The 24,554-nt window shown below is 39.7% G+C and overlaps 1 protein-coding gene across 1 annotated transcript; it reads left to right on the plus strand.

Annotated features, from left to right (window-relative positions):
- Positions 1–11,172: 11,172 nt before the first annotated feature.
- LOC117378170 (POU domain, class 3, transcription factor 4-like) lies at positions 11,173–13,021 on the plus strand. Its single transcript, XM_033974712.2, has one exon. The coding sequence runs from the start codon at positions 11,181–11,183 to the stop codon at positions 12,135–12,137; it is 957 nt and encodes a 318-aa protein (XP_033830603.1). The 5' UTR covers positions 11,173–11,180; the 3' UTR covers positions 12,138–13,021.
- Positions 13,022–24,554: the final 11,533 nt, after the last annotated feature.

The following is a 24,554-nucleotide window of genomic DNA, read 5'->3' on the forward strand; positions in this document are numbered from 1 at the left end:
CAAGTGTATGTGTATGAGAGAGGGACGGACGAGGAGGAAAGAGGGGAGAGAGGGGAGAAGGGTGGAGAGAGCGGGAGGGGGGGGGGGGCGAGAGAAGGGGGCGATCCAAGTATATGTGAATGAGAGAGGGAGAGAATGGAAAGGAGGGGTGAAGAGAGAGAGAAAGAAGCAGTTAAGAGATAGAGTCATAGAGAGAGAGAGCAGGGGAGTGAAAGAGAAAGAGGGGGAAAGAGAGAGAGAAAGGAGTGAAGAGAGATAGAGAGAGAAGAAACAGTCATAGAGAGGGAGAAGGGGGAGGAGAGAGACGGGGGGGTTGGTCCAAGTGTATGTAAAAGAGAGAGAGAGGATTTCTGAGAGAGAAAAAGAGAAAGAGGGAAAGAAAGGAAAGAGAGAAGAGAGAGGAGAGGGGAGAGCGAGAGAGGGGGCAATCCAAGTATATGTGAATGAGAGAGGGAGAGAAAGGAATGGAGGGGTGAGAGACGAGGGGTAAAGAGAGAGGAAGAAGGAGAGAAGAGTTAGTTTCATAGAGAGAGAGAGCAGGGAGGGGAGAGAGAAAAGGGGAGCGAGGAGAGGTAGAGAGGTAGGGGGTTGAAGTATGTGAATGAGAGAGAGGAGGAGTGAAAGAGAAAGAAGGGGAAAGAGAGAGAAAGGAGTGGAGAGAGATAGAGAGAGAAGAGACAGAGTCATAGAGAGGGAGAAGGACGGGAGGAGAGGGGAGAGAAGGGGAGAGAGGGTGCAAGTATATGTGAATGAGAGAGAGGAGGACTGAGAGAGAAAAGGGGAAAAGTGGGGAAAGAAAGGAGAGAAGAGATAGAGTAAAAGACGGGGGTAGGGAGGGGAGGTTAATGACAGAAGGGGAGAGAGGAGAAGGGGGAGAGAGAAAGAGAGGTAAAGAGAGAGAGAAAGGAGAAGAGAAGGGAGAGAGAGAGAGAAGAGATGGAGTTATGGGGAGGGGGAGGGAGGAAGAGAGAGAAAGACGGGATGCAGAAAGGTGATTCCAGGGAGAAAGAGGGAGGCAAAGAGATAGAGGGAAAAGAGAGAAGGACAAAAAAGAAGACAGGTTAAGAAAAAGAGAGAGGGAAGAGGGAGAGGGAAAAGGGGGGACAGAAGGGGAAGACAGAAAGAGAGAAGGCAAGAGGGGTGGGAGGGGAGGAGGGTGAGAGAGAAAGAGAGAGAGAGGAAAGAAGGGAGAGAGAAAAAAGAGAGAGTAAGAGAGGAAAGGAAAGTGTGGATTAGCGCACAAGTGAGAGAGTAAGAAAGAGAGAATGCGAGAATGTGGAAAAGAGGAAAAGACAGAGAGGGGAGGAGGGGTGAGAGTATCGTCAGTCCTCCAGGGCACAGCAGGCTAATTAATAATGAATCCCAGAGAGGCTACGTTTGAAATGCAGATGTGCAACTGCCAACTCCGCCCGCTCCTTCAGAGGGACCAGAGTCTGTGTGTGTGTGTGTGTGGGTGTGTGCGGGTGTGTGGGGGGGTGTGTGTGTGTGTGTGTGTGTGTGTGTGTGTGTGTGTATGAGGGGTTGTACAGGGGGCTACAGGGGGTGTACATCAGGGAGAGGCCACTGGGGAGGATCGGGTTTGGTTTGGGTGGTTTGTGGCACAGATAGAGATTTTCTACATGGAATTCACTGGGGCTTTACTCAGAGCTGGAGGAGAGAGTGGAGAGAGTTTGAGAAGTTTGGAGGCATTGGTGATACACTACTCGGCCATATGGGACTCAATGTGTTTATGAAGTCATGGTCCAAACAAGTTTTATGATTTTGGTCATTTAATATCACGTTGTAAAAATTGTAATAAAGTCAAAGCCATATACTGTTTTTGTTGTCTTGTAAACCATATTAAAATATTGGTTGTGTTTACTATTGTTACTTTTTTCTTTTTTTTAAGTAACATTACAGAATTGTCCTTTATAATGTGTGTGTGTGTGTATATATATATATATATATATATATATATATATATATATATATATAGTGCTATCCTCATGTAGGTTAGCACTAATATAGCCAATATAGTTACAAAATTACAAAAAAAGTGTGCACAAGTTCAAAAACATGTCAAAAAAAAAATGTAAAAATGCAGGTGATCTTCAAATACTAAATATATACTATTTAAAAGAGAAAACTACTACTATCTGCATCATCACCACATTATATTGAAGGGTAATGCGAACTTTGACCTTCTGGGAGGTCTCGCTGTCTGTTCTTATCGATTTATTTAAAGTCATTTATATAGTAACAGTTACACATTATTACAGCTATTATCCATATTTTTACAGCGCATATGAGTTCAACCCGCTGCCATCACTCAAGAGCCTAAAGACCTTTCCAAAAGACAGACTTCCTCCACACGTACGTATAAAAACAACATGTTCAATTCTTCAAAAACGTCCCGCTACAGGATACATGGCCTTATAACATTCTGAAGTTTCCTAAATCCATTCAAGTTTGAGGTCTTGCATTTGTTTTTACAACTCAAACTCTTAGATGTTCTGTCAGTGCAGCAAAAAAGTTGAATTTTAACCCAAACCTAAACCACATTTCTGGAGACTATTTTTGAGATATGTGCAAGTGCAACCTTTTTATAGTGGCCTTAGAGTTTAAATACCTATGGGTGAGGAATTACATTTTTAAGTGACGATAAAAGTTTATGTTTTGCTCATGATACATTAAAAGTTCAACAGTATATTGAGACTTTTAAAATATGGAGATAAAAATAAATGTGGTTGTGATATTTATTAAAGCAGTATGTAGTTTTCATTCACAAGTTAGATGTTTGGACAGTTAGGGTTTTGAAGTTAACACATTTTGCACTATAATGTTCTGTAGGATCTAATTTAAGTTTTAAAATATTTCTTTCTCTTGATATTTGTGTTTTTAAACTTGCACGGAACTGCTGAAGTGAAAATAAGAAAATGCAGCGTTAACATATCCTTCCTCTGGTATAAATACTACTTGTGCAATTTTAGTGGTAAATGGCCACATTTTTATATAGTGCTTTACATCAAAGAGCCACTCATCCATTCACGCACACATTCGTACATCGGTGTACACAGACACTGGGGACGAGGTGGGTTAAGTGTCTTGCCCAAGGACACAACAACAGCATTCATCTGTGGATCAGTAGATCTGACCACTCGATGTTTACATCATGATCAGTGGACAAGCACGCTACCAACTGAGCTACTGTCGCCCATAACAAAATAACCGCCCAACTGAATGCTTAAGACTGAAAATGTATGTTTGTCGCTTGGAAACATTTAATGAAGTTTATGCTGACTAATTTGTCTTAATTCTCTCTACAATGTTTTATTATTTTGAGAAATTTGGGATGCACTTCACATTTGGTGCCGCAGTCTGCATGAATGGGAATTTGACTGTGAAGCCCTCATTTAAAACATTTATGCATACATATATAAATAAACAAATGCACCAGTTGTCATTGAGATGCACTGAGAGCAGACCCACAGCCCTGCGCTCCTCTCTGGACCAGGGAAGTGGATGTGGAGAGGTCCTGGAGAGCCCACACAGTGTTTCTATAGACACTTATCGTCTCGTCTCTGTAGCGTTAGCTGCAGTTTGAAGTTGAACAGATGCTAATTTTATGTAGATTCAAACCAAGCCGGATTCCTCACTGACCCAGCACCACTTTACCAACCACTGGACCTGTAACAAACACACACAAACCAAATGGTGAATAATTTAAAGACACAGGTAAATACTGCATTGAGTAACAAATCAGATCTGTGCCGACGTTAGACTGAAGCCCTTTACGGCCATTGCTGAATAGTGAAGTAACCGCAGTAGGGCTGTGATTTTATTATTGATTAACATTTAAAATGACTAACTAAATCCTTAGACATGGGAAAAGTGGTGTTTAAAACCATTTTTTTTTGTCTCCTTGTGTAAAGCATCTTGAAAAATGCTGCACAAGTGCTATGCATTATTATTATTATTATTATTATTAGTAGTAGTAGTAGTAGTAGTAGTAGTAGTAGTAGTAGTAGTAGTAGTAGTAGTAGTAGTAGTAGTAGTAGTAGTAGTATTAAATCTGAAAAAAGTATATACTCAACCAGACCAGGCCAAGAACATCTGTAAACTAACTCACAGGACATGACAAATAGGAAGAATGTGTTTGAGAAATATCCAAACTGAACCAGGAATAGACGTCAATGTGCTTTTGCAAGGACAGTTATGGGGTCTCTGATATGTTCAAAAACCTTACAGGCTCATGTTGCTTGCACAGAGAATTCTAGCAAACTCTCAGGGCAACGACTATTACCATAACAAATGACAAGCCAGTTGTACGTGATGCAATTATTATCTTGTTAGAGTTAAAAACAAATCAGTATTTTTATTGCTAAGTTTCAGATAATGCCACAATATTCTATAAGCCAATATTATTATCAATACAGAGTTCTTTGGTGTAGTCATTAACACCAATGATCAGGTTCAACATTTGTGGATTTATCTTTTGGATATTTCATGACAAATTGCAATAAAATCAATGAGATATACTGGATCTCATCTCATTCTAGAGTCTGAAAACCACCAATATCTACCAATGTTTGCAGTGTTTGCTACCATTTTTATAACAACTACTTTTGCTTGCTGTTCTGTGACAAAGGCGGCAAGATGACACTTTTCATTGCAAGTATCAAATATTCAGGCTTTGAGAGTAACAGTGTGAGGGTGAAACGCTACTACACTGTGGATTGGATAACTGAAAGCTTATGTGTTACAAGCAAATATATTTCTGGCATGGATTGGTTCCATTGCAACTCCCTGCCTTGATAGAACCTAGACACCAGTCCCAGTATGACATAGCAGGGTACATCCTCAAGCTAATGCATCATTTGAACAGGCCTATAACAGAACACCTAGTAGTACTTGCACCACATCTTGAGAACATCATTGTTAGCAGCTCTGTGACATAAACAGCCAGTAAGATTACACTTTTTACTGTAGTTAAATAAAAACTATATGGCAAATGCATGTTCGAGATTTGAATGCTACTATTACTCTGTGGACTGGATATTTGACTGTGTATGTTTACTTATTATTGGCACAGAACAGTTTTATAGGGAAATACTATGTACCACCAGTAGTACCTCCACCACAGTTTGAGAACTACACCACTGTACATTAGTTTTGCTTGTAGTTCTGTGACAAACACGGCTACCACGGCTTACACTTTTTATTGCAAGTGAAGTTATATAAAAAACTATAAGGAAAGCGCATGTTTGAGATTTGAATTCGATATGAAAGCGTATATTTTACTTAGTATTGGCACAGATTAGTTCCTACAGGTAATCTGAAAAGTCTCTGCCTCAATAGGATCTACATCTAAACACGTCAATCCCGATATGACAAAGTAGACTATTTCCTCAAGCTAACACATAATTTGAAGAGATTTATAGTAGAAAACCATGTGCTACCAGTAGTACCAGTAGCACTACCAGTAGCACCACAGCTTGAGAACCACACTGCTTTACGTTTGTTTTGCTAATAGTTCTGTGACAAACGCAGCTAGCAAGATCACACGTTTTATTGCAATTGAAAGTATAAGGCCACTGCATATTTGAGATTTGAATGCTACACTATGGATTTGATATAGAAGCATATGTTTTACTTATTATTTGAGAATAGTTCCTAAAGGTCATCTGAAAAATCCCTGCTTCAGTAGACCTAAAATGCCAATCCCAATAAGACTATTCCCTCAAGTTTATGCATAATTTGAGCAGTCCTATATGGCAGAAGACCATGTACTGTACCTGCACAGCTTGAGAACCTCATTGTTGTATATAGTAAACAGTCTATTGTTTGAATATGCCTAACTGTTTCCATTTGGGTGAGGTGTTGAGTTCCTCCCTGATAATCCAGAGGTGACACAACGGCAGTCACTGTCGATGTTTATTCTCCAAACACGAAATAACAGACTGTGTGACCTGAGGCTCGCCGTGTTTTGACTGAATTCATTTTCTAATTAACTGGAAACCCAAATCATTTGAGTCTTTGGATTTGAATGAGAGGTGGAATACTAATGAGACGGAGGCAATGTTTAAAAAAGCTTGTGGAACATTTTGATGACATTAAGGCTGCATGTTTTTGCTGCAAAGAATATTACAAAAAGTCAAGCTTTTCAAGGCTGTTTTGAGGACATGTGGAAGTCGTAATGGTAAAAATTATTACAAATGTATATGTTTAAGTGTTCACTACCAAGATTCTCCCCCACAAACGTCATTATAGATGGAATTTTAAATGTACAACTTCAGAAAATAACATGAAATGGTGAAACAGTGTGTACGCTACTATCCCTCTGCACCTGCAAAATTAGTCACTGCTTCTGTAAAGTGTATGAAATCCTCAGATAGAAACGATTTATGAGTTGGATTAATTTGTCAGATTGTTCCTAATTATTGCTTTTAATTTGATAGCCTATGCCAGAAATAAATCAATGGTAAACGGATTCCAGCATTTGACTTAAATGAACAAAAACAGCTGGATTCATTCTGGGCATTTTAAAGCTGTTAAAATAAGTTGTAGCCTGGTATTTTCCAACAGTTTTAGGGTACAAATTTGAAACAGCTGAATAGGCTAACCTTGTCATTTGGTATAAAACAATAGTTAATCTTGAACAAATTTTGTATTTATAAGCATGTATTATTAAACTGGGGAAAAAATAAGCCTATAAATCTTTAGACAGACAAGAAATGACATGAACAAGGCATGGTCCAATAGAGTTGAGGATCTTTGGGGGAAAACATTGTGTAATTTACAATACAATATAATCCCTTCTATGGCTTGTGTCAAACGCATTTATTTTGAAAAAGGATTTGCTTCCCTAAAATACATGATACAAACATTATAAACGTTGGCTCCACGTTGATGTTAAAATTATCAAAACTTCTCAACAACATGGAAACTGGATTTTTTTTATCGAAATATGCTGGATGATCTGGTTTATCGGAGGTTTATACAAGAGATCAACCATTTACGTACGACGCTGCCTTATATTTAATGAACGTATACGTTTCCATTGGCGAGCTCTCGTGGGATGCGCCTAAGCCTTATATCTGTGCCATTACTGCGACCGATGCGTTTCCCCTTTATAATGACTGACAGCTGGACACGGGAGCCACTAAAAACCCGTTTTAGCTTTACGTCTTCAGCACGCAGCCTGTCACGTAAAACAAGGCGAGCTTTATTTTTCGTGGGGTCGCCCGGTTTAAGCGTGGTGTCACTGTCCTTTATTAGCGACGTCATGCGCTAATGGGAATATCGATTTTAGTGTCTGGCAGCGGTGCGTTTGTGTCGCGGATGTCAAGGATGAGAGGACGACTGAGTTTACAGCCAGGGGTGACACCAAGACAGACCGTTTATGCCTCAAAAATAGAATACAGATTAAAAAAATTTATAGCAATCCAAAATTGTGTTATGTAAATTGTAGAATTGTGGAATTTGATGATGTCATACTCTCAGATAGAGGAGGAGGCGTGCTACCAGAATGGATTGTGGTGTTTTAATAAGAAATATCCAAAACAAAACCCCGTAAATGCTCTACCTGAACAATCACGCGTATTTGGGTTTCAGCACCCTGATATTCCGCGACATTTTGAGGACTTTTTCCCATTCAAATAATATATAGATATATAGATTTTGTTTTAAATTGTCAATCGCTATGGCAACGATCCCATTTTATTATTATTTTTTTTCAGCAAACCAGGGTTATACATGGCACATCCCTAATTTTCAATAGTTGCGCCTTTACGCACTTACGCATTAACAATTTTGCCAGCGCCCATATGAACTGTAGGCCTTTAAATGAGACTCAGCAATATTATCCAAAAGAAATAACGTCTAAAATGTTAAACCTGACCTTATCTTATCCAACGATACCAAATACTGAACATGCATTTTACATTACCAAATCTCTATTGAAATATAGGTGTGCGTGATATGGGTGTGCGTAAAGTTGGGACGTCCTCTGATAGCCCATAATGAATTTAAATGTGTAAATATCAAATGTGTATGTGACTATATATCTTCATAGACGGTCCTCACTTTGAGTCTCAGCGCGCTCAGTGAGATTTAGGCTTCAGAGGGGTCATGACACCGCGTGACAGGTCCCGCCCGGGGCCCTGAGCTGTCTGTGCCTCAGACGGGGCTTGATTTATCTACGGGCCAACCCAGTCAGCGCGAATATGACGGCTTAAAATAACAATATATTTAGCAAAACGGATTATAAGTAAAAGAGCAAGGCAACGATGACATATTAAGGTTTTGGCACGATAAAGAACATGGTGCAGATTAAATTGAACCTTAAGTGCTAAACAATCATTTTTATTTTAAAGCTTTTATTGTTATACTACGGATAGCCAAACCCTCATCTGTTACATGGTGAATTATATTTGTCCGCGCTGTGATTCTCTGACCTTAGCAGCGGGGAGTTGGCAACAAAAACAGCGCCTTTTCATTCACATCTGACCTCAAATATGTCTCTTTTTGCTGCCAAGAATGTGTAAAGAAATGTGCTGTTTATGCCATTAAAATAACTGGAAGAAATATGAATTATAGATGACATTGTTCACATATTTTTTCAAAAGACTTTTTATATATCGATGTACCATATTTTAATCCAAAGTAAATTAATTATGTTTTATGCGTAAAATTGTAAATATGGTAATATGAACAAATAGGCTTATAGTGCTGTTTAATACTGCTGGACAAAATTGTACAACATCCGTGTTTCAAATTATTATTTTCACTAGAGTAGATATTGTGGTAAATATCAATAGAAATACGTGTGGCTGTGCGTAATTGCTGAACTATCCACTAAATAAACATAAACAAACATAGCAGAAATGATCGCTGGTGTGTTTGGGGCGCACATGCAGCCTGTGTAAGTGTAGCGGGGTTTGCATGGCTTGGGTTATCTGTGAATGGGCTCTTTATTGGAGGCGCGGAGTGGGGATTTGCCTTTTATTCGCCTCGCTATGGAAACGCGCTCGACGGCACAAAAATGTCCATGTGAATAAAAGGGATCGGCACACGGAGCGTTTCTAGAGAAGCATCTGTTACACTTAGAAACTTAGACTGTTGAGAGAGAGCACCCCCGTCTAGAGATAAGTCCACTCTACTTTGGCTTCGTGCGTAATATGTATCTTATTTTTGTTTTTTAAAATGATACTGAACTTCCAACTCTCCCAACAGATTTTATGTTGCAGAATGTAAGCTTCAGGTTCGTTGAAATAGCCAGGTTTTACGCATGTGAAAGTGAAATAGTGAATATTATCAAAAAATTCAATTTGCACATCGACTGAAAGTTCACCTCAAACACTGTACATTTACAGCATATTAACTGCATATATTTAAGTGAGACGAATCAATAGTCTAATCCGTCTACTAACTGTGCTTTTAACTGCTCAGACATCAAATAGTGTCTTCCAGCTTCAAACCTGTCAAATTATGCAAAGGAAAAGACTAAATCCTACCCATTAAGTCCAATGTATAAGTTTTTTCTGCAGTTGCATGAATTTGGAGGAGAGCTGTGTCCTCTGTCTAACCCTGATAGCGGGCCCGTCCACCCCCTGCGGCCCCGGGTCCCATCGCCCACCCCTGCGGCCATACCCCTCACCTGATTCGGCCTCCGGTGTGCCTCCTGCCCGCTTTCTTCTCCTTCTTGTTTCCCCCAGCACCGCGGTAGCTCCTCGGCTCTGCGCTCTTTAATGACTTTCTGGTGGCTGCAGTGCTTCTTTTATTTCTCCTAAATGTATGAAAATGTATGCTAATTTAAATCAAGCTTAACCTGGGAGCCTGAGCAATATATTTAATGGAATTTCACAAACCAATAAGGAGACTGGAACGTGGCAGTCTTCTAATGGCAAATATAATTACGCAGGCGAAGTTAGGGCTCAGATATGCAGTTAGATTAGGTTTTTCAATTCAGACACGAGCTGTGGGGAGATTTTTAAATAGCGCTACAATGAAGGAGGCCTCGTTTTGTATGAGTAGTAAAGGATTTGAATCAATGAATTTCATGAGCTGAAAATGTGGGGTTGTCTGCTTGTCTTAAAAACCTGGGATTTCTATTTAATGCAAGTACATTCTCACCTACATCCGTGACAGTTATTTCCACTATTGAACGGTAATGAATATTTATATGGGAATGTTCGTGCGTAAAACCAGCGTGTCACCCTATCTCGGGGACATCTTATAAACACCCCAGGAAACATTGTGTTAAAGTTAATCATTAGTGCCTGAGAACTGGTCCTGGTTTGATTGTAGGAGGCTCTAAATGAAGTGCTGGCACGTCTCACAAATGCCATTGCGCTTTAATCTCCTCCTTCGCACGCGCTCGAGGGTGACACGAGCAGCAATAAACTCGTGCGTAAATCAGTTGGAAACTTTAATTAATAAACAGGAACTGCGCTCCACGCTCGCATCACTCCGCACCAAGCATGGAGCAAGTGGACCGACACTGCTCACTTCCGGTTCGAGTAACCCCTTCCTCACCCAGTGATGGCGACCACTGTAACAGGCCAGGTGAATACAGCACTTTTACCGCAGACTAAACAAATCATCATGAACTGTGGATTAGTCTATTGTTTCTTACTTCCATTATGAAATATTTTTGATTATGTTGTGAAATTACAAAACACGCAGTTATAAATAAGTAGTAATTTAGAGAGTTAATGCATAACGTCTCCATTACGCAGGTGTAGTCTAATAAGTGAAAAACATTTGAATGAGTTCATTGAAATCTGAGTTTAACAAAACTTGACAGGTTTAGGCCTTGGCAAAGTCTCTTCATCAAACACAAGACTTCACCACATCAGTGCCAAATATAAAACAGTCTGCTTTTGTGGGAATCTGTGAGAAGTTTGCGTTTGAAACATGGGAACAATTGACTGTAATGAATATCGATATTTTCCAGCGGTCATATTGAACGCACGTGTGTTTACATCTCTATCTCTTCCAATACAGTTCTGATTACAGTAAATAAAAAAGCTTAGCAGCAGAGGCGGGCCTTAGTGAGACACGAGTGCTATTGGTCTGTGGGAGTCGTCACTCAGCGCTGATTGGTCAGAGCAGCTGTCAGTCAGCACGGAGCCAGAGGGAGATGTGAGGGGCTGCGGTACTGCCTGGCGTCAGTAGCTCCAGCGGGGTCGAGCAGCAGCATGGCCACAGCGGCGTCCAGCCCCTACACCCTGCTCAGCTCCAGCCCCATGCTGCACGCGGACAGCCAGGCCATGCAGCCAGCGAGCCCCTACAGAAGCCACCACAAACTGCTGCAGAGCGACTACGGGCACGCGCTGGGTCACCAGTGGGAGGGCAGCCCCTGGTCCGGCTCCATGGAGCAGCAGGACGTGAAGCCGGGCATCATCCACCACCACTCCCCCCATCACAACAACCACAACAACCACCCGGGCGCGTGGGGCAGCCCCGTGTCCCATAGCAACATGTCCTACTCCCAGACGGGCTTCTCCGTGAACGGCATTATGGAGCCCGGTGCCACCCAGAGCCAAGGCATGCACGCGGGCCTCAGGGACACCCTCAGCCCGGAGCACGGGGACCTGGGCCCGCACCACTGCCACGACCACTCGGACGAGGAGACGCCCACCTCGGACGAGTTGGAGCACTTTGCCAAACAGTTCAAGCAGCGTCGGATCAAACTGGGCTTCACGCAGGCGGACGTGGGGCTCGCGCTCGGGACACTGTACGGTAATGTGTTTTCTCAAACCACCATCTGCAGGTTCGAGGCGCTGCAACTGAGCTTTAAAAACATGTGCAAACTCAAGCCGCTGCTCAATAAGTGGCTGGAGGAGGCCGACTCCTCCACGGGCAGCGCCAGCAGCATAGACAAGATCGCAGCTCAGGGTCGGAAGAGGAAGAAACGCACGTCCATAGAGGTGAGCGTCAAGGGGGTCCTGGAGACGCACTTCCTCAAGTGCCCCAAACCGTCCGCGCACGAGATCACGTCGCTCGCGGACTCGCTGCAGCTTGAGAAGGAGGTGGTGCGCGTGTGGTTCTGTAACCGGCGGCAGAAGGAGAAGCGCATGACGCCGCCGGGAGAACCGCCACCGCCGCACGAGGGACCTTACTCTCACGGCGACGCCTCGTGCCACGACCTCTGACCCCTGGAGGGAGCGGACCGTGGGGCGCGCGCCCCTGACAGACTCAGACAATAACAGACACCTGTCCGGCCTTCGTCATTCCCAGCGCCGTGAGGGCATTACTGCATCAGCACCATCTTTGGAGCCACTCTTTTTACCCACGAGAATCAAGGATATAAATACTACAAATGTGCCTATAACCTGCCAGCGCCTTGGTTTGATTCACCATCAGCTCAGAATAACGTCAGCATCAGCTGGGACTGCTGTTTTGTTTTGGGGTTGCGTCTCAGTTTTACGCGTTTGTTTGTGCGCTCAGCGGAGTGAGACCAATAACCACAAATAACAGTGGCTCTGTCACTTTTGTTAATTGATTTGCTGTGGACACCAGAGGCCGTTTTCTCACCTCACGCTTCCCTCGGGCTCAAACCCACTGCTTTAGTTCTCTGCATATTTACACTCATTATTTTGTAACGCAATATGTAATTATTTTCTCCAATAGGCCCTGAGTCATTTTTACGCGTAGAGGAACCATAGCACTTATGGAGCTGGTTTAATTGAACCGCTCTCCTTTGGCCTGTAGCTTCACATCTGTTATATTTGTGTTTTCAGTCATCTTCGACCATAAACTGTGTGGACTCTGAGCAGAGCGACGCTATACACCTGCCTATAATTTTATTGTACGTTCACTATCGAAAAACAAATTTTATAATCTTCCTGTTTATCGGTTTATTTCTTAAGTATTTTTTCGAATATTGTACAGTTTTATATATTACTCTTTTGAAGTCATTAATTTAAACAGAAATGCTCTTAGTTATCCACGCACTTAATTAGCAGCGTACAAAACAAACACAATATTTTCAGTAAGAAAGCTGAACTGTTTGGGCGAGGTTTGGTCCAAATTTCGATGACAGCTCAAGTAATTATTTATTTTCAGTATAAAGCTTGTATTATGTTTCCAAATAAACTATGTATGTTGTAAAAAACACTTCATGCTATAAGTCTTTACTGTAAATATTGTTTAACGAGGTTCAAGGGGAAGAAAAATGCAATTTCTTTAGAACTTAAATTTTAGTTTGACAAAACCTATTTTTAAATGAAAAATAATAATCCATATTTTAACACTTCGTTTTATGAATTGTATTGAGTGTATTGATTATTTGCAATTGATTTTTTTTCCCTTTGAGGAAATCAAACCATTATATAGTAATAATAATAATATATAATATATATAATAACTGAAATTATTATTATTATTATTATTTTTTTTTAAACAAACAATTGAACATTTTCCTAATTATTTAATAAGTATCTTAAAGGCCAGTTGTGAAGTCATATCAATTTAATATGATTTATTACTACAGAAGCAAATATGAGCAAAACAGTGTATCAAAAATGAAAACATTATTATAGAAAATAGAATTATTGAGTTGGAATGAAAATTACATAAACTGCATTTTAGCTCGAGAAATCTGCCTTTCAAGTGTGGGGAATGTGCGTGTGTGTGTGTGTGTGTGTGTGTGTCTATTTCAGAAAACTGCTGAATACTTTATATCTTTATCAATGACCCTATAGCCAAATGTGTCACTCACTCTACTTGATCCACCTTTTTGTTTTACATCTCTCAATATTGATTGTTTTTTACTCCACACCACATCAACAAAGCACCGTAACCTTGACTCCGCTTCAATGTCAAACCCTGCCTTTCCCTGCCCATCGCCCAAATGTCAGTCCGACGCTCTGTGCAATATCCACTTATGTCTTTTGGCTTTTCCTCTTGGTTCTTTGCTTCATTTGGACCACTCTCCCTCACTTCTTGTTCCTTCCTCTCCTCTCTCAAATGTTATTGTCCAAACCCTCTGCCCTCCTCAATCAGACATGCGTGATTTATCGCCCGGTCCGCTTGAGCTGACATCAAAACACAAAGACACACATACACACATGACCAAAACCTCATTTCAAAGGCTGCAGCTGCTTATAAATGTGGCAAAAATGGACTTGTATGCCTTCTGAAAACTCATAAAATAATTTGAGTTGGGGTACAAAAAGTGCAGGTCTATAGATGCTGTCCAAAATAAGAATTTGGAGAGGTTTGGTGGTGGAAAAAGGGTGCCTGGCCTTGCCTTGAAATGGAGTAGCCTGACTGGAATACTAATGTGGTTGAATTTATGCATGTCCTCAGTCTGCAGTCCTGAGAGGGGGTGGGGGAAGCGGCTGGGGAGGGGGAGGAGGGGGAGGAGGGGGAGGAGAGGGAGGAGAGGGAGGAGAGGGAGGAGAGGGCGGAGGTGAACTGTGGCTGTATATGGAGAAGAAGCATGCCTGATTGATTCCATCTATTTTTTCTTCCTTTTTATATATATATATATATATATATATATATATATATATATATATATATATATATATATATATCTTATGCTGGAATAGATCTACAAGACAGGACTGGGGAATCAAAACAATCTTAGCAAATGCAATTAGGTAAGAGGGAAAAGGTAAAGTTGTAAAACAGCTATAAGTTGTAAAGTTATAGCTATTTGATACAATGTATACATCTTAAGGTGTATTTAGATCTATTTCAGTCCAAGTTTTGTTGTGATAAGACTTCATTTAACTCTTTTTAGGGCCAAGTTAGTTCAGATTTACTCTTTTAAAGGTTTTGGTGAACATCTAGTATCAAACAGCAAATCCACTGTTCCTCAGATCTTACTTTGTCAATATGACTAATAAAAATCCTACTTTAAAAAAAAAAAAAAAAAAAAAAAAAAAAGACTACTACAGGGCTGATTTTAAAAAATGCATAGTCATTTTCACATTTTCTACACACAGCCATAGGAAGAATACTTTGAAAATCTTTTTAATTATATAATACCAAATAACTGAATTAAAATGTATTGTGTATTCTATTTCAGGGGCCAACCAGAAATACTTAGAATACTTTTATACTAAGTTGCATTATATTCTAGTGAGACAAATACTACACAATATTACAAACTGCTTTATTTTCATTGACCTGTCTGTTATGCTTTAACTTATGCCTAATTAGACAAGGAAAATTGCACATGCACACAATGCTTTCTTTTTCTCTCTAATAACTTGCAGAACAAAGCCACAATTACATGATAAAGTACTGCTATGTTGTCCTTTCTATTTAAGAAAGTAACTGTATTTTGAACATCGAAAAATGAACGAGTAACTGCACTGGAATAGAGGTACTCAAAATTAGTATTCAGAATGAATACTAATTCATATTTTCGGTACATGTACTCAGTTACTTCCCGACAGTAACTACAGTACACAGAACCTCTACAGAAGTTCAAATAGGAGTGTACTTAATATATAACTTTATTGCATATTGGAGTAAATTAAATACAATCTGGACCAAAGAATGTAAATTTAATAAAAGTAAAATAATATTTTTTTTACTAATTGCTTTGATATAGACAAAAAGATCCAAATGTAACATTTTTAAGAAGGTTCAGGGGGAAAAAAAACACACTTAAAAAACATTGTTGTTTTTTTTTTGTTTTTTTTTTTACGGAAACACTGGAGGAAGTAAACAGGAGCCAGGGTTCAGACTGAGCAGCAGTGTTGTGTTCTCCACTTCACACAGTGTTTCTGCCCCATTAGTACCTTTAAAAAGCTGACACTCTGCCAACACCACACAGCACCAACATGGCCGACCTCAAGGTGTAATAGACTGGGAACGCGAGGAGTATCTAAGGGGCTGCTGTGTGTACAAAATACTACAGGAGTTATGCTATGCTGAAATGTGATGCTCTATGAACTCTGGCTTTGAAATCAAAACAATACAGGCATATAGAAAACTAATGCTAATCATTTTGGTAAATAACTTTGAGCAGTAATGACATGGTTTAGAGTAAAAAAAAAAAAAAAATCATGCCAGATGCTAATCTAGTTAGCCACATAACTTAGCTAACACTAACTTTATTTGTGTCTGCAATTGAAACATATCGGCCAATTTCCTGTACATTTTTTACCTCTCACCCATCCATACACCAGTGTACAGATGCTGAGGGAGAGGTGGAGTAAGTGTCATGCCCGAGAACACAACAACAGCCTTCATCTGTGGGAGTGGCATCCATCACCAACCTGTGGGTTAGTAGATCTGATCGCTCAACCAGTGATGTTTACATTGAGAGCAGGATTCAAACCGTCAACCTTTGGATGAGTGGACAGAGTCTCTTCTAATCATTTCACTAGCGAGATCTCATGACTGAAAAATGCACTCATGAAGCAAAAGCTCTAAATAGAAAGACAGGAATAATAAACTGAAAGTCTTGAAATATAAAATATTGTAGAAAATAAAACAAGTTGTCCAGGTGCAGTAGTTTACACCGGATGCCAACAAGAGATGCAAAATGCAAAGGAACTCTTATTCTATCCTGGTAGTTGGTAATGGTAATTGCACAAATATTTCACTCAGTACATATACTTGTACTCAAACTTAAGCCAATTTGGTGCAAGAACTATATGCCTTTTACTCACAAATTCAGTTCTTCTGTCTACACCAAGTACACAACAACAACAATAATTTCTAGCACTGTAGGAAGTAATTTAAAGAGCATAATTCCCTCAAACTTCCTCACAGTTTGGCAGAGAACGACACAGAGATGAAAGCATGGAGTCATATCAGAGCGAGGCGACTGATGTTTAACACTGAGCGACACAGCGGGTCACAGAGAGGACACTCCCAGAGACTTTCCTCTTTAATTAGAGCCAAGAGAGAAGTGAAAACCAGAACACAGACTCCACAGCCCACCGGAGAGGAGCCGTGGAGGGAGGAGACATGGAGACAGGCCCAGAGCAGAGGGGGAGGGGCTACACACGTCCAGGTTCAATGAGTTGTGCGTTTTTGAAGAGGTAGTTTCAAGTAATTTAAGCAGAGTTTGGGTACTAATACTTTCAGGTTTGTAGTTTCGTGTGTGGGCCTCTGGTGGGAAGACAGTAGCTCAGTTGTTTGCCGACTGATCTGACGGTAGGTGATTCGAATCCCACTCTCGGCATAAATATTGATTGAGTGGTCAGATCCAATGACTCACAGGTTGGTGGTGTGATTCCAGCTCCAAAGATGAATGCTATTGTTATATCATCAAAACATCTGATAGTTTCACGTGTGACAATCATTAGTGAAAATGCACTCATGAAGAAAAAAGCTCAGAATAAAAAGATACAATAAACTGAAGCTCAAATACAAAATATTATATAAAATAACATAAGATTTACATTTTGTTCATTGTAAATATCGATGCTGATCTAAAACAGCTTGATAATAGAAATGTTGCCCTTGACTTCTTATTCAAAATTGTGACATTTCATTGTAACAAGCAGCAGATTTTAATTCATGTTTTAATTTTTGAAGTATTTAAGCTCCATTTAAAAAAACTGTATGTATAACTCAGAATCTATTTTTCAAATCATTTCAATTAAGTACAGGGATGTGGGTTATGCTGGGGGTAGGTAATTTCCTGAGCATTCAAGGCTCAAATGAAGAAAAATACAGGATTACTCCAACATACATGAATCAATCAAAATACAGTTCACAGTAAACAATGTGGGAACACTGTTAAAACACATGGTTTAAAGTACTGCTGACCCCTCCACTAATTCACTGTATTACACAAAATGTATTTTTGTGTAATTTTATGATCTTTTAGCCATGTTATAATGTTGTTTCCTCATCAAAACATATCTGGAGTTGTGTTTTGTTTCATTCACACATGTTTGAGTAATCCTTTATTATTAGTCTCTCTATATCTCCAAAGCTCAAAATGCTCTGTTCCACTTTGTGATGTCATGAAGCAGTAGATTTCAAGTTAACAGCTCCTTTTACCTTTTGTTCATCAGATATGAACAATTCCAAGGTTGAAATACAAATGATTCCAGTGAAGGTGTGTGGAGTTTACAGAGTGAAGTGAAGTGCTTTATGCATTACCACATGACATCACAAAGTGGAACAGAGTGTTTTCAGTTTGAGAGAAGAACTCAGCCTAAATATGCAGTGCTTGTGTGTTAAACATGTGTGAATGAAACAAAACACAACTCCTGGTATGTCCTTAATGAAGAGACAACATTATAACATAGATCAGAAGTTAGTGTAATATGGGCCCTTTAATGTGAGCCACAGAGGTCAAATATCTCAATAAACAAAATAGCTACAAAGAACAAATCCATGTAATGTTTTGGTTGACTCATATTCACTCTGTTATTGTCTGCGTTTTCTGCTTTCACACTCACACAGTAAACTCTTGTACACTGCCTCTTCTCTTCTGGGAGACATGAATCCATTAGCAGACTAACACTGCAACCAAATCCCGCACAAGTGATTTTAGTCCTAAAGAGGATGTGACTCCAGACGCCTCCTCCTCATGAGAATAAGGGCAGATAGAAAGTAATAAAGGACTAGAGAGAAATGATGAAGGGTTTAGTGAGAGTTTTTTGGACTGTACCACCAAACAGCATGTCTAGGATTTAACAAATGTATTCCTCTGGTGGACCCATCATACTTTCATAATGTGACATTTTCAGTGATGGAAGAAGTACTCAACTATGTTACTTAAGTAAAAGTACAGATACTGGAGCAAAAAAAGCAAAAAAGTAGCCCATGATAAAATCTACTTAGTAAGTAAAAGTATCTGTTTAAAAATATACTTAAAGAGTAAAAAGTAAACATATTTCACACATATTTTGATATCTAATAAGGCTTCAAATATATTGATATTGTTAAAAATGTGTGCTGAATTTTGTTCAACAGAAACAATTGAATCAATGCTTTTATTATAGCTGTCTTTTATTTGTTTATTTGTGGTTATATTTTATTTGCTCAAATTATGAATGTGTTAAAAAATAAGTCCTCAACCTTTTCTGCAGGTCTCAAACAATAACAAAAAAATACTTTTACTTTTCAGTCCAGTTAAAAAAATGTAATGAAGTACAGATTCTTGCTCTCAAATGTAGTGAAGTAAAAATAGAAAGTGTCCACTTTTAAATTGTACTTACGTACAGTACTTTACTACTTTTATTCTGTTACGTTCCACCACTGGATGATTTGTAGAGTAAGGATTTGATGAGGGTCAAAACTGCAGCTTCAAAGCTCATGTCTTGATTTCATATTAAACACCTACATTACATAATTTATTCACTCCCCAACCTGATGATGGTTGTAAAATATAGCCAATGGTGCCCTAAGCCTGGCAAGTGGAAATCTGGCTGCCAAAAACCCAACCAGTGATCACTAATCACTCACACACCACATTTAAACTCATAGGCAAGATGGCAAGGCAAGTTTATTTGTATAGCACAATTCATACACAAAGTAATTCAAAGTGCTTTACAGAATAAGAAGGACATTAAATTCACACTACAACAAATCGAAACATAAATAAGAATAAGAATAAGAATAAGAATAAGAATAAGAATAAGAATAAGAATAAGAATAAGAATAAGAATAAGAATAAGAATAAGAATAAGAATAAGAATAAGAATAAGAATAAGAATAAGAATAAGAATAAGAATAATTTAAAGAGAAGAGTGTAGAATAAAAACCTTTCAGTCATATGCACAGCTAAACAGAACAATTTTGAGCCTGGATTTACACATTGTCAAAGTAGAGGCCTGTCTCACATCTTTTCCAAGTTTTAGCTGCATAAAACTGAAACACTGATTCCCCATGTTTCGTCCTGACTCTGGGCAGTACAGGAGGCTGGTCCCTGAGGCCCTCAGAGTGCGAGATGGTTCATATGGCACTAACTTTGGCACTCTCAAAGACAAAATAGCAGTATGTGCTGGTTGGAACTTGAATTGAACTGACTGCAAGTTAATTTCTTTACTTGTGCTTATATGCAAGTTGTAAAACAAAATTACGTAGATCAAATGGGAAGTAATAGAGCAGCCTGTTTTGGAGGTATGGGAAACTGTAAAGGGTTATAAATGGTCACATTTTTATATAGAGCTTTTCCACCTTCAAGGCACTTAAACGCTTTACATCAAGGCACCACTCACACATTTACACACATTCATGCACCAGTGTACACAGACATTGGGAGCAAGGTGGGTCAAGTGTGTTGACCGAGGACACAATGACAGCATTAATCTGTGGGAACTGGAATCACACCGCCAACCTGTGAGTCAGTGGATCTCATCGCTCTCCCTATAATGTTCATGTTGAGAGTGGAATTCGAACCGCCAATCTTCAGATCAATGGACAGCTACTGTTGCCAAGAGAAAACCTGCATAAACATGTAGAGAACATGCAAACTCCACTAAAGAGGCCCCATGTGTTAATCAATCCCAGGACTGTTTTGCTGTGAAGTGAGAGTGCTGAGCACTCAGGAGGCCATGGAGTGTATAGAGTCTTCTTTGTCTGCATTAGACTATATAATAATGCTTGAAAGACCAGGATTCTATTGAAAAGGCAACAATGTCTGCAACTATTTTAAAACATAAATTATACCAATAATAGACAGGTGGCCTCCGCATCTCTATCATTCATAAGAAAAGTAAAAATCTATGCGGGGCTAGCTCGTCTGCATCTTCAGAGAGCTGATCTGCAGTTGTCAGTTGTCCTGTTTTGAAGTGTACAGTTGGTGGGGGAGGTTTTCACACCAAAGAATGGAGGAGAGCAAAGTAAATTGACAGAGTGAGCACAGAGAAATATGATTAATTGTGTAATGGTAAATCCAATTCTTATTCTCAGTTCTGGTTTCTTCAATGTAGCTTTCATGTTTGGATGGAGGAGGGGCAGAGAGCAGTGGATCTCTATACGAGTGTCTATAGTAATCAGGCTAAATAGAAAAATGAAGCTTTGCGTTCGCTTGAGGGAGAGTGGTATGGTTGATGTGTGTAATGTATTTAGATCATGGACAGCTTTCTCCATTTACAAACATTTAATGGTAAAACAGTGCCATTAGACATCTGCCTGTGCGATCCCCTCACTCCTCCCCATTGAGGCTGAAGCATGTTGCCGCAATTACTTTGACAATTAAAACTATATTAAGGTTGCGCGTGTGATAGCTTCATTAAGGAACAAATGAGCATAGGCTATAGACTCACACTGGAGGCCAAATCTGTGCTTTAACATAAGGAAGAGCCTTCAACATCCAGATGTGGTCAGGAATTAAAACATGAATGTAAAGGCATTTAGTCAATTGATCAGTCGATGGAGTCTTAGTCAACCAAAATGTGTATTAATCATTTTATTTTGATTATTATTTATTTATTTGTTATCTTTATTTATAGAGGGAGACCGAGTGAGAGCACTTACACTCTCTTTTTCATGGGTTCCCTGTTCAGAAGACAGAAAAAAAAAAGAAAAAAAAATACAAACAAAAAACAAACAAATTAATACATATATAAGCCCATTTGAAACTGACAAAATAAATAAATAAAATAATTATTAAACATTATTAAACAAGTGAGTTACCTGAAGATTTGGTATTATGCAAAAAGTCTAATTAAACTCATGATTCACAAGTTTAATCTATTTTAATATAAATACATATTGTTTGCTAGTACATTTTTCTGCATATAGAGTCATTTTTGCATGGACTCCCCAGTTGTAGTCTTGTGAGTGCAGTTTAAGTCAGATACATAGTCTAACGGTATTAAGAGTTTTTGCCACATCCCCTTTTTTCGTGGATTGGCAATATTTTCTTTTGTCGACTACACCTCAAAACCAAAAGTTTGCAGGTTTTATTCCCTGGCGTGTATTGAATCTGCATGTTTTTCCAATATTGTGTGTGAGGTACTCTTGTCTATGGTCTAGAGCAAAAGTCCAAGGCACTGCACCGCTGTTGCCCTCTGCTCCTAGCTGCGGGTCAAACACTGAGGACACTTTGTCTTTGAAGAAAAGTGACTCACATTGTTAAATGGCAGAGTTTAAAGAAAGCTGATGAAATACTATGTTTTTAGTGTGACTTTCTCTTAGTCTATTGATTCTCTTTTCCATCCTGTTAAATGTAAATAGTGATGACTTTGTATGGCATCTGCCTGTTGTCACCTGTATACAGTACATACTAGAACCATTGGTGGTTTTCTGAATCTAGAAAGTGATGATGTCATATGTAAATCAGGGGCAGGAAAATCTTCCATATTGGTTACATTATGCCATATTCAAAAGGTAAATACACACATGTTGAACCTGATCATGTCTATCACTGACACTAAAGTTTGTGTTTATCTTTACCTTAAAAGTTTTTAATCTGTTCATGTCTGGACTGTTGTCTAAACCTCACATTAAAAGCAGAGGTCTACAAACTCACAAAGTCATGGCTATAGAGAATCTACAGAGCTGGAACCCTCACTTTTCTTTGTATTATCTGCTAACACGTTTATTATCCATTAACACACAAAGCTCGGTGGTTCCAGAGGCGCAGAAAGACAGGCCTGTTTATGACTACGTGAGTGCGTAAATCACAGCCTTTGATATCTTCATTTGAGACACTGGGCCGATCAGCGCGCGGCCTTCTTGTTCCACATTACCTCATTATCACGCGCGCTCACTCCATTAATTCTCTTGCTTATATTAGAGACGTATACACATTACGCACATGACGCACGGCGGACCCACAGACAAGCGCACTGCCTCTTCCTCGTCTGACAGCTAATGGCTTCATTACGAGCCCAGTGTTAATTGGATGACTTTGGGGAGAGCGCCTTGTTAATGAGGATAAATAGATTCACACCTGAACGGTATCCCGCCACAACGTGCACTCTGGGAACTCCGGGCCAATAAGGACCCCAAATATGATGACAACATTTCATTATATTAGAGGTTATTTTCAGAAATCAGACTGTGCTGGTGTTCATCACTCTGCATACCTTTCCTTCAGCAATTGTATGGTCTATTTTAGATATATTAAAATGGAGGAATCACATATATTCGATCAGATAATTCAGGCTTAGGCGACTAAACTTAAACTAGACCAGTGCAAAACCAGGTTTAGAGCAGGACCAAGCCAAGAACCTGTACAAAAGTTACACAAGGTACTTTAGGCTTACATTTATCCAACCACCTCATCACAGAACTATTCATGGGTTTCAGCTTCTTGTTGCTGGTGACATTTTGAGGACCACTGACCATTCAAAATACAGAAAAATTGAGTAGGTTTTGAGTAGGCTTCTCCCATGTTTCCCCATCATTCTTAAACTTATGACCTGACGTCATCTGAAACTAAGCAATAGTGCAATAATCTTTACAATACAGAGTCCCCTCTATACTTGGTTCTTCTAGCCCAAACAAAACGTGTGCCAGCGGAGTGGACTTATTAGCAAGCGTGGTCTATTATCACCAGGAGGCCAAAAACAAAGAGCACTATGTCAAACCAATTAGCCCAGTGTTTACATCTTATAGCTTCCAGTCTGACTACAAAACGCACCTAATCCTGCAGAAAAGGGAGGGGGGAGAAAGTGTTGGACATAGGCTGAAATAAGAAAGAAAAAATGGGGTTCAGACAACAGCTGGTCCACGGGCCAAAGTGTGCGCAATTGTGTGTGTGTGCGCGCGTGATTGTGTGCGCTCCATCCATCTGTGCGTCACTGCCCTGTGCCGGTCTACGTGGTCTGCTCGTGACAGCTCCAGCACACACCAGTGGTCGGACGAAAGGGTACAATTCTCTGGGGAGAGGGGGGTTGGATTCGCGAGGGTGCCTGGCGAGAGATCATTTACATAGGAGCAGGACGGAGCAAGCACCGGGACCCTTCTGTGTTTAAACAGAGAGGAGAGGAGAAAGATAGAGTGAGAGACAGAGAGAGAGAGAGGTGGAAGTGAGCAATAAGGACATCTAGTGGTAACTGGTGGTGCCTACAGCTGATCATCAGATATGAGGTAAAGAGGGAGTCCTTAGGATAACATAGCATGAAGCAGTTAAATATTGTATACTATAATGTCAAGATTGCAAAGGAAAATTATAGGCTCAATAGGTTTATGTTTTGCCTGGAATGGTTCACACTGAAAGTAACAATAGCGTAATGCCATACTGTGGAAAATTCAAGACAGCAATACAATTTGCATGGATAAAGGCAAGTGACAGACTTCCACCAGATCCAAGTCCAAGTCCCATATATCTATAAATAAAAGTTGAAATACCCCCTTCAAACTATTGCTACTGAATTGTAGTCCTAATCAAACACTTGTTCCAGACTAAAAAGCGTCAACTCTGAAGGCAATTAGTGGACTGTTAATACTTTCACCTCAGAACCATGACATAATGTTCCTCACCTCTTCAGCTGCTTTTGTTTGATAATTAGAAACACTTTCATATTACAAGAGGGCAATGTTGTTAGGTTAAGGTTGGCCTTCATGTAAAACTCATTTAGAAATAAGGAATACTAGATGCAATATATCCTGTATAATTACATGTTCATGCCAAGTCCTGCCAATAGTTGGGGATTAAACTGAAATCAAGCATATTCCTGGTTTTGCCC

The sequence above is a fragment of the Periophthalmus magnuspinnatus genome, chromosome 10, assembly GCF_009829125.3.
Source record: "Periophthalmus magnuspinnatus isolate fPerMag1 chromosome 10, fPerMag1.2.pri, whole genome shotgun sequence".
Taxonomy (NCBI): domain Eukaryota; kingdom Metazoa; phylum Chordata; class Actinopteri; order Gobiiformes; family Gobiidae; genus Periophthalmus; species Periophthalmus magnuspinnatus.

What these genes read in the sequence shown, in the direction of transcription:
- LOC117378170 (XM_033974712.2), top strand. Translation starts at nt 11,181, where the DNA reads ATGGCCACAGCGGCGTCCAGCCCCTACACCCTGCTCAGCTCCAGCCCC.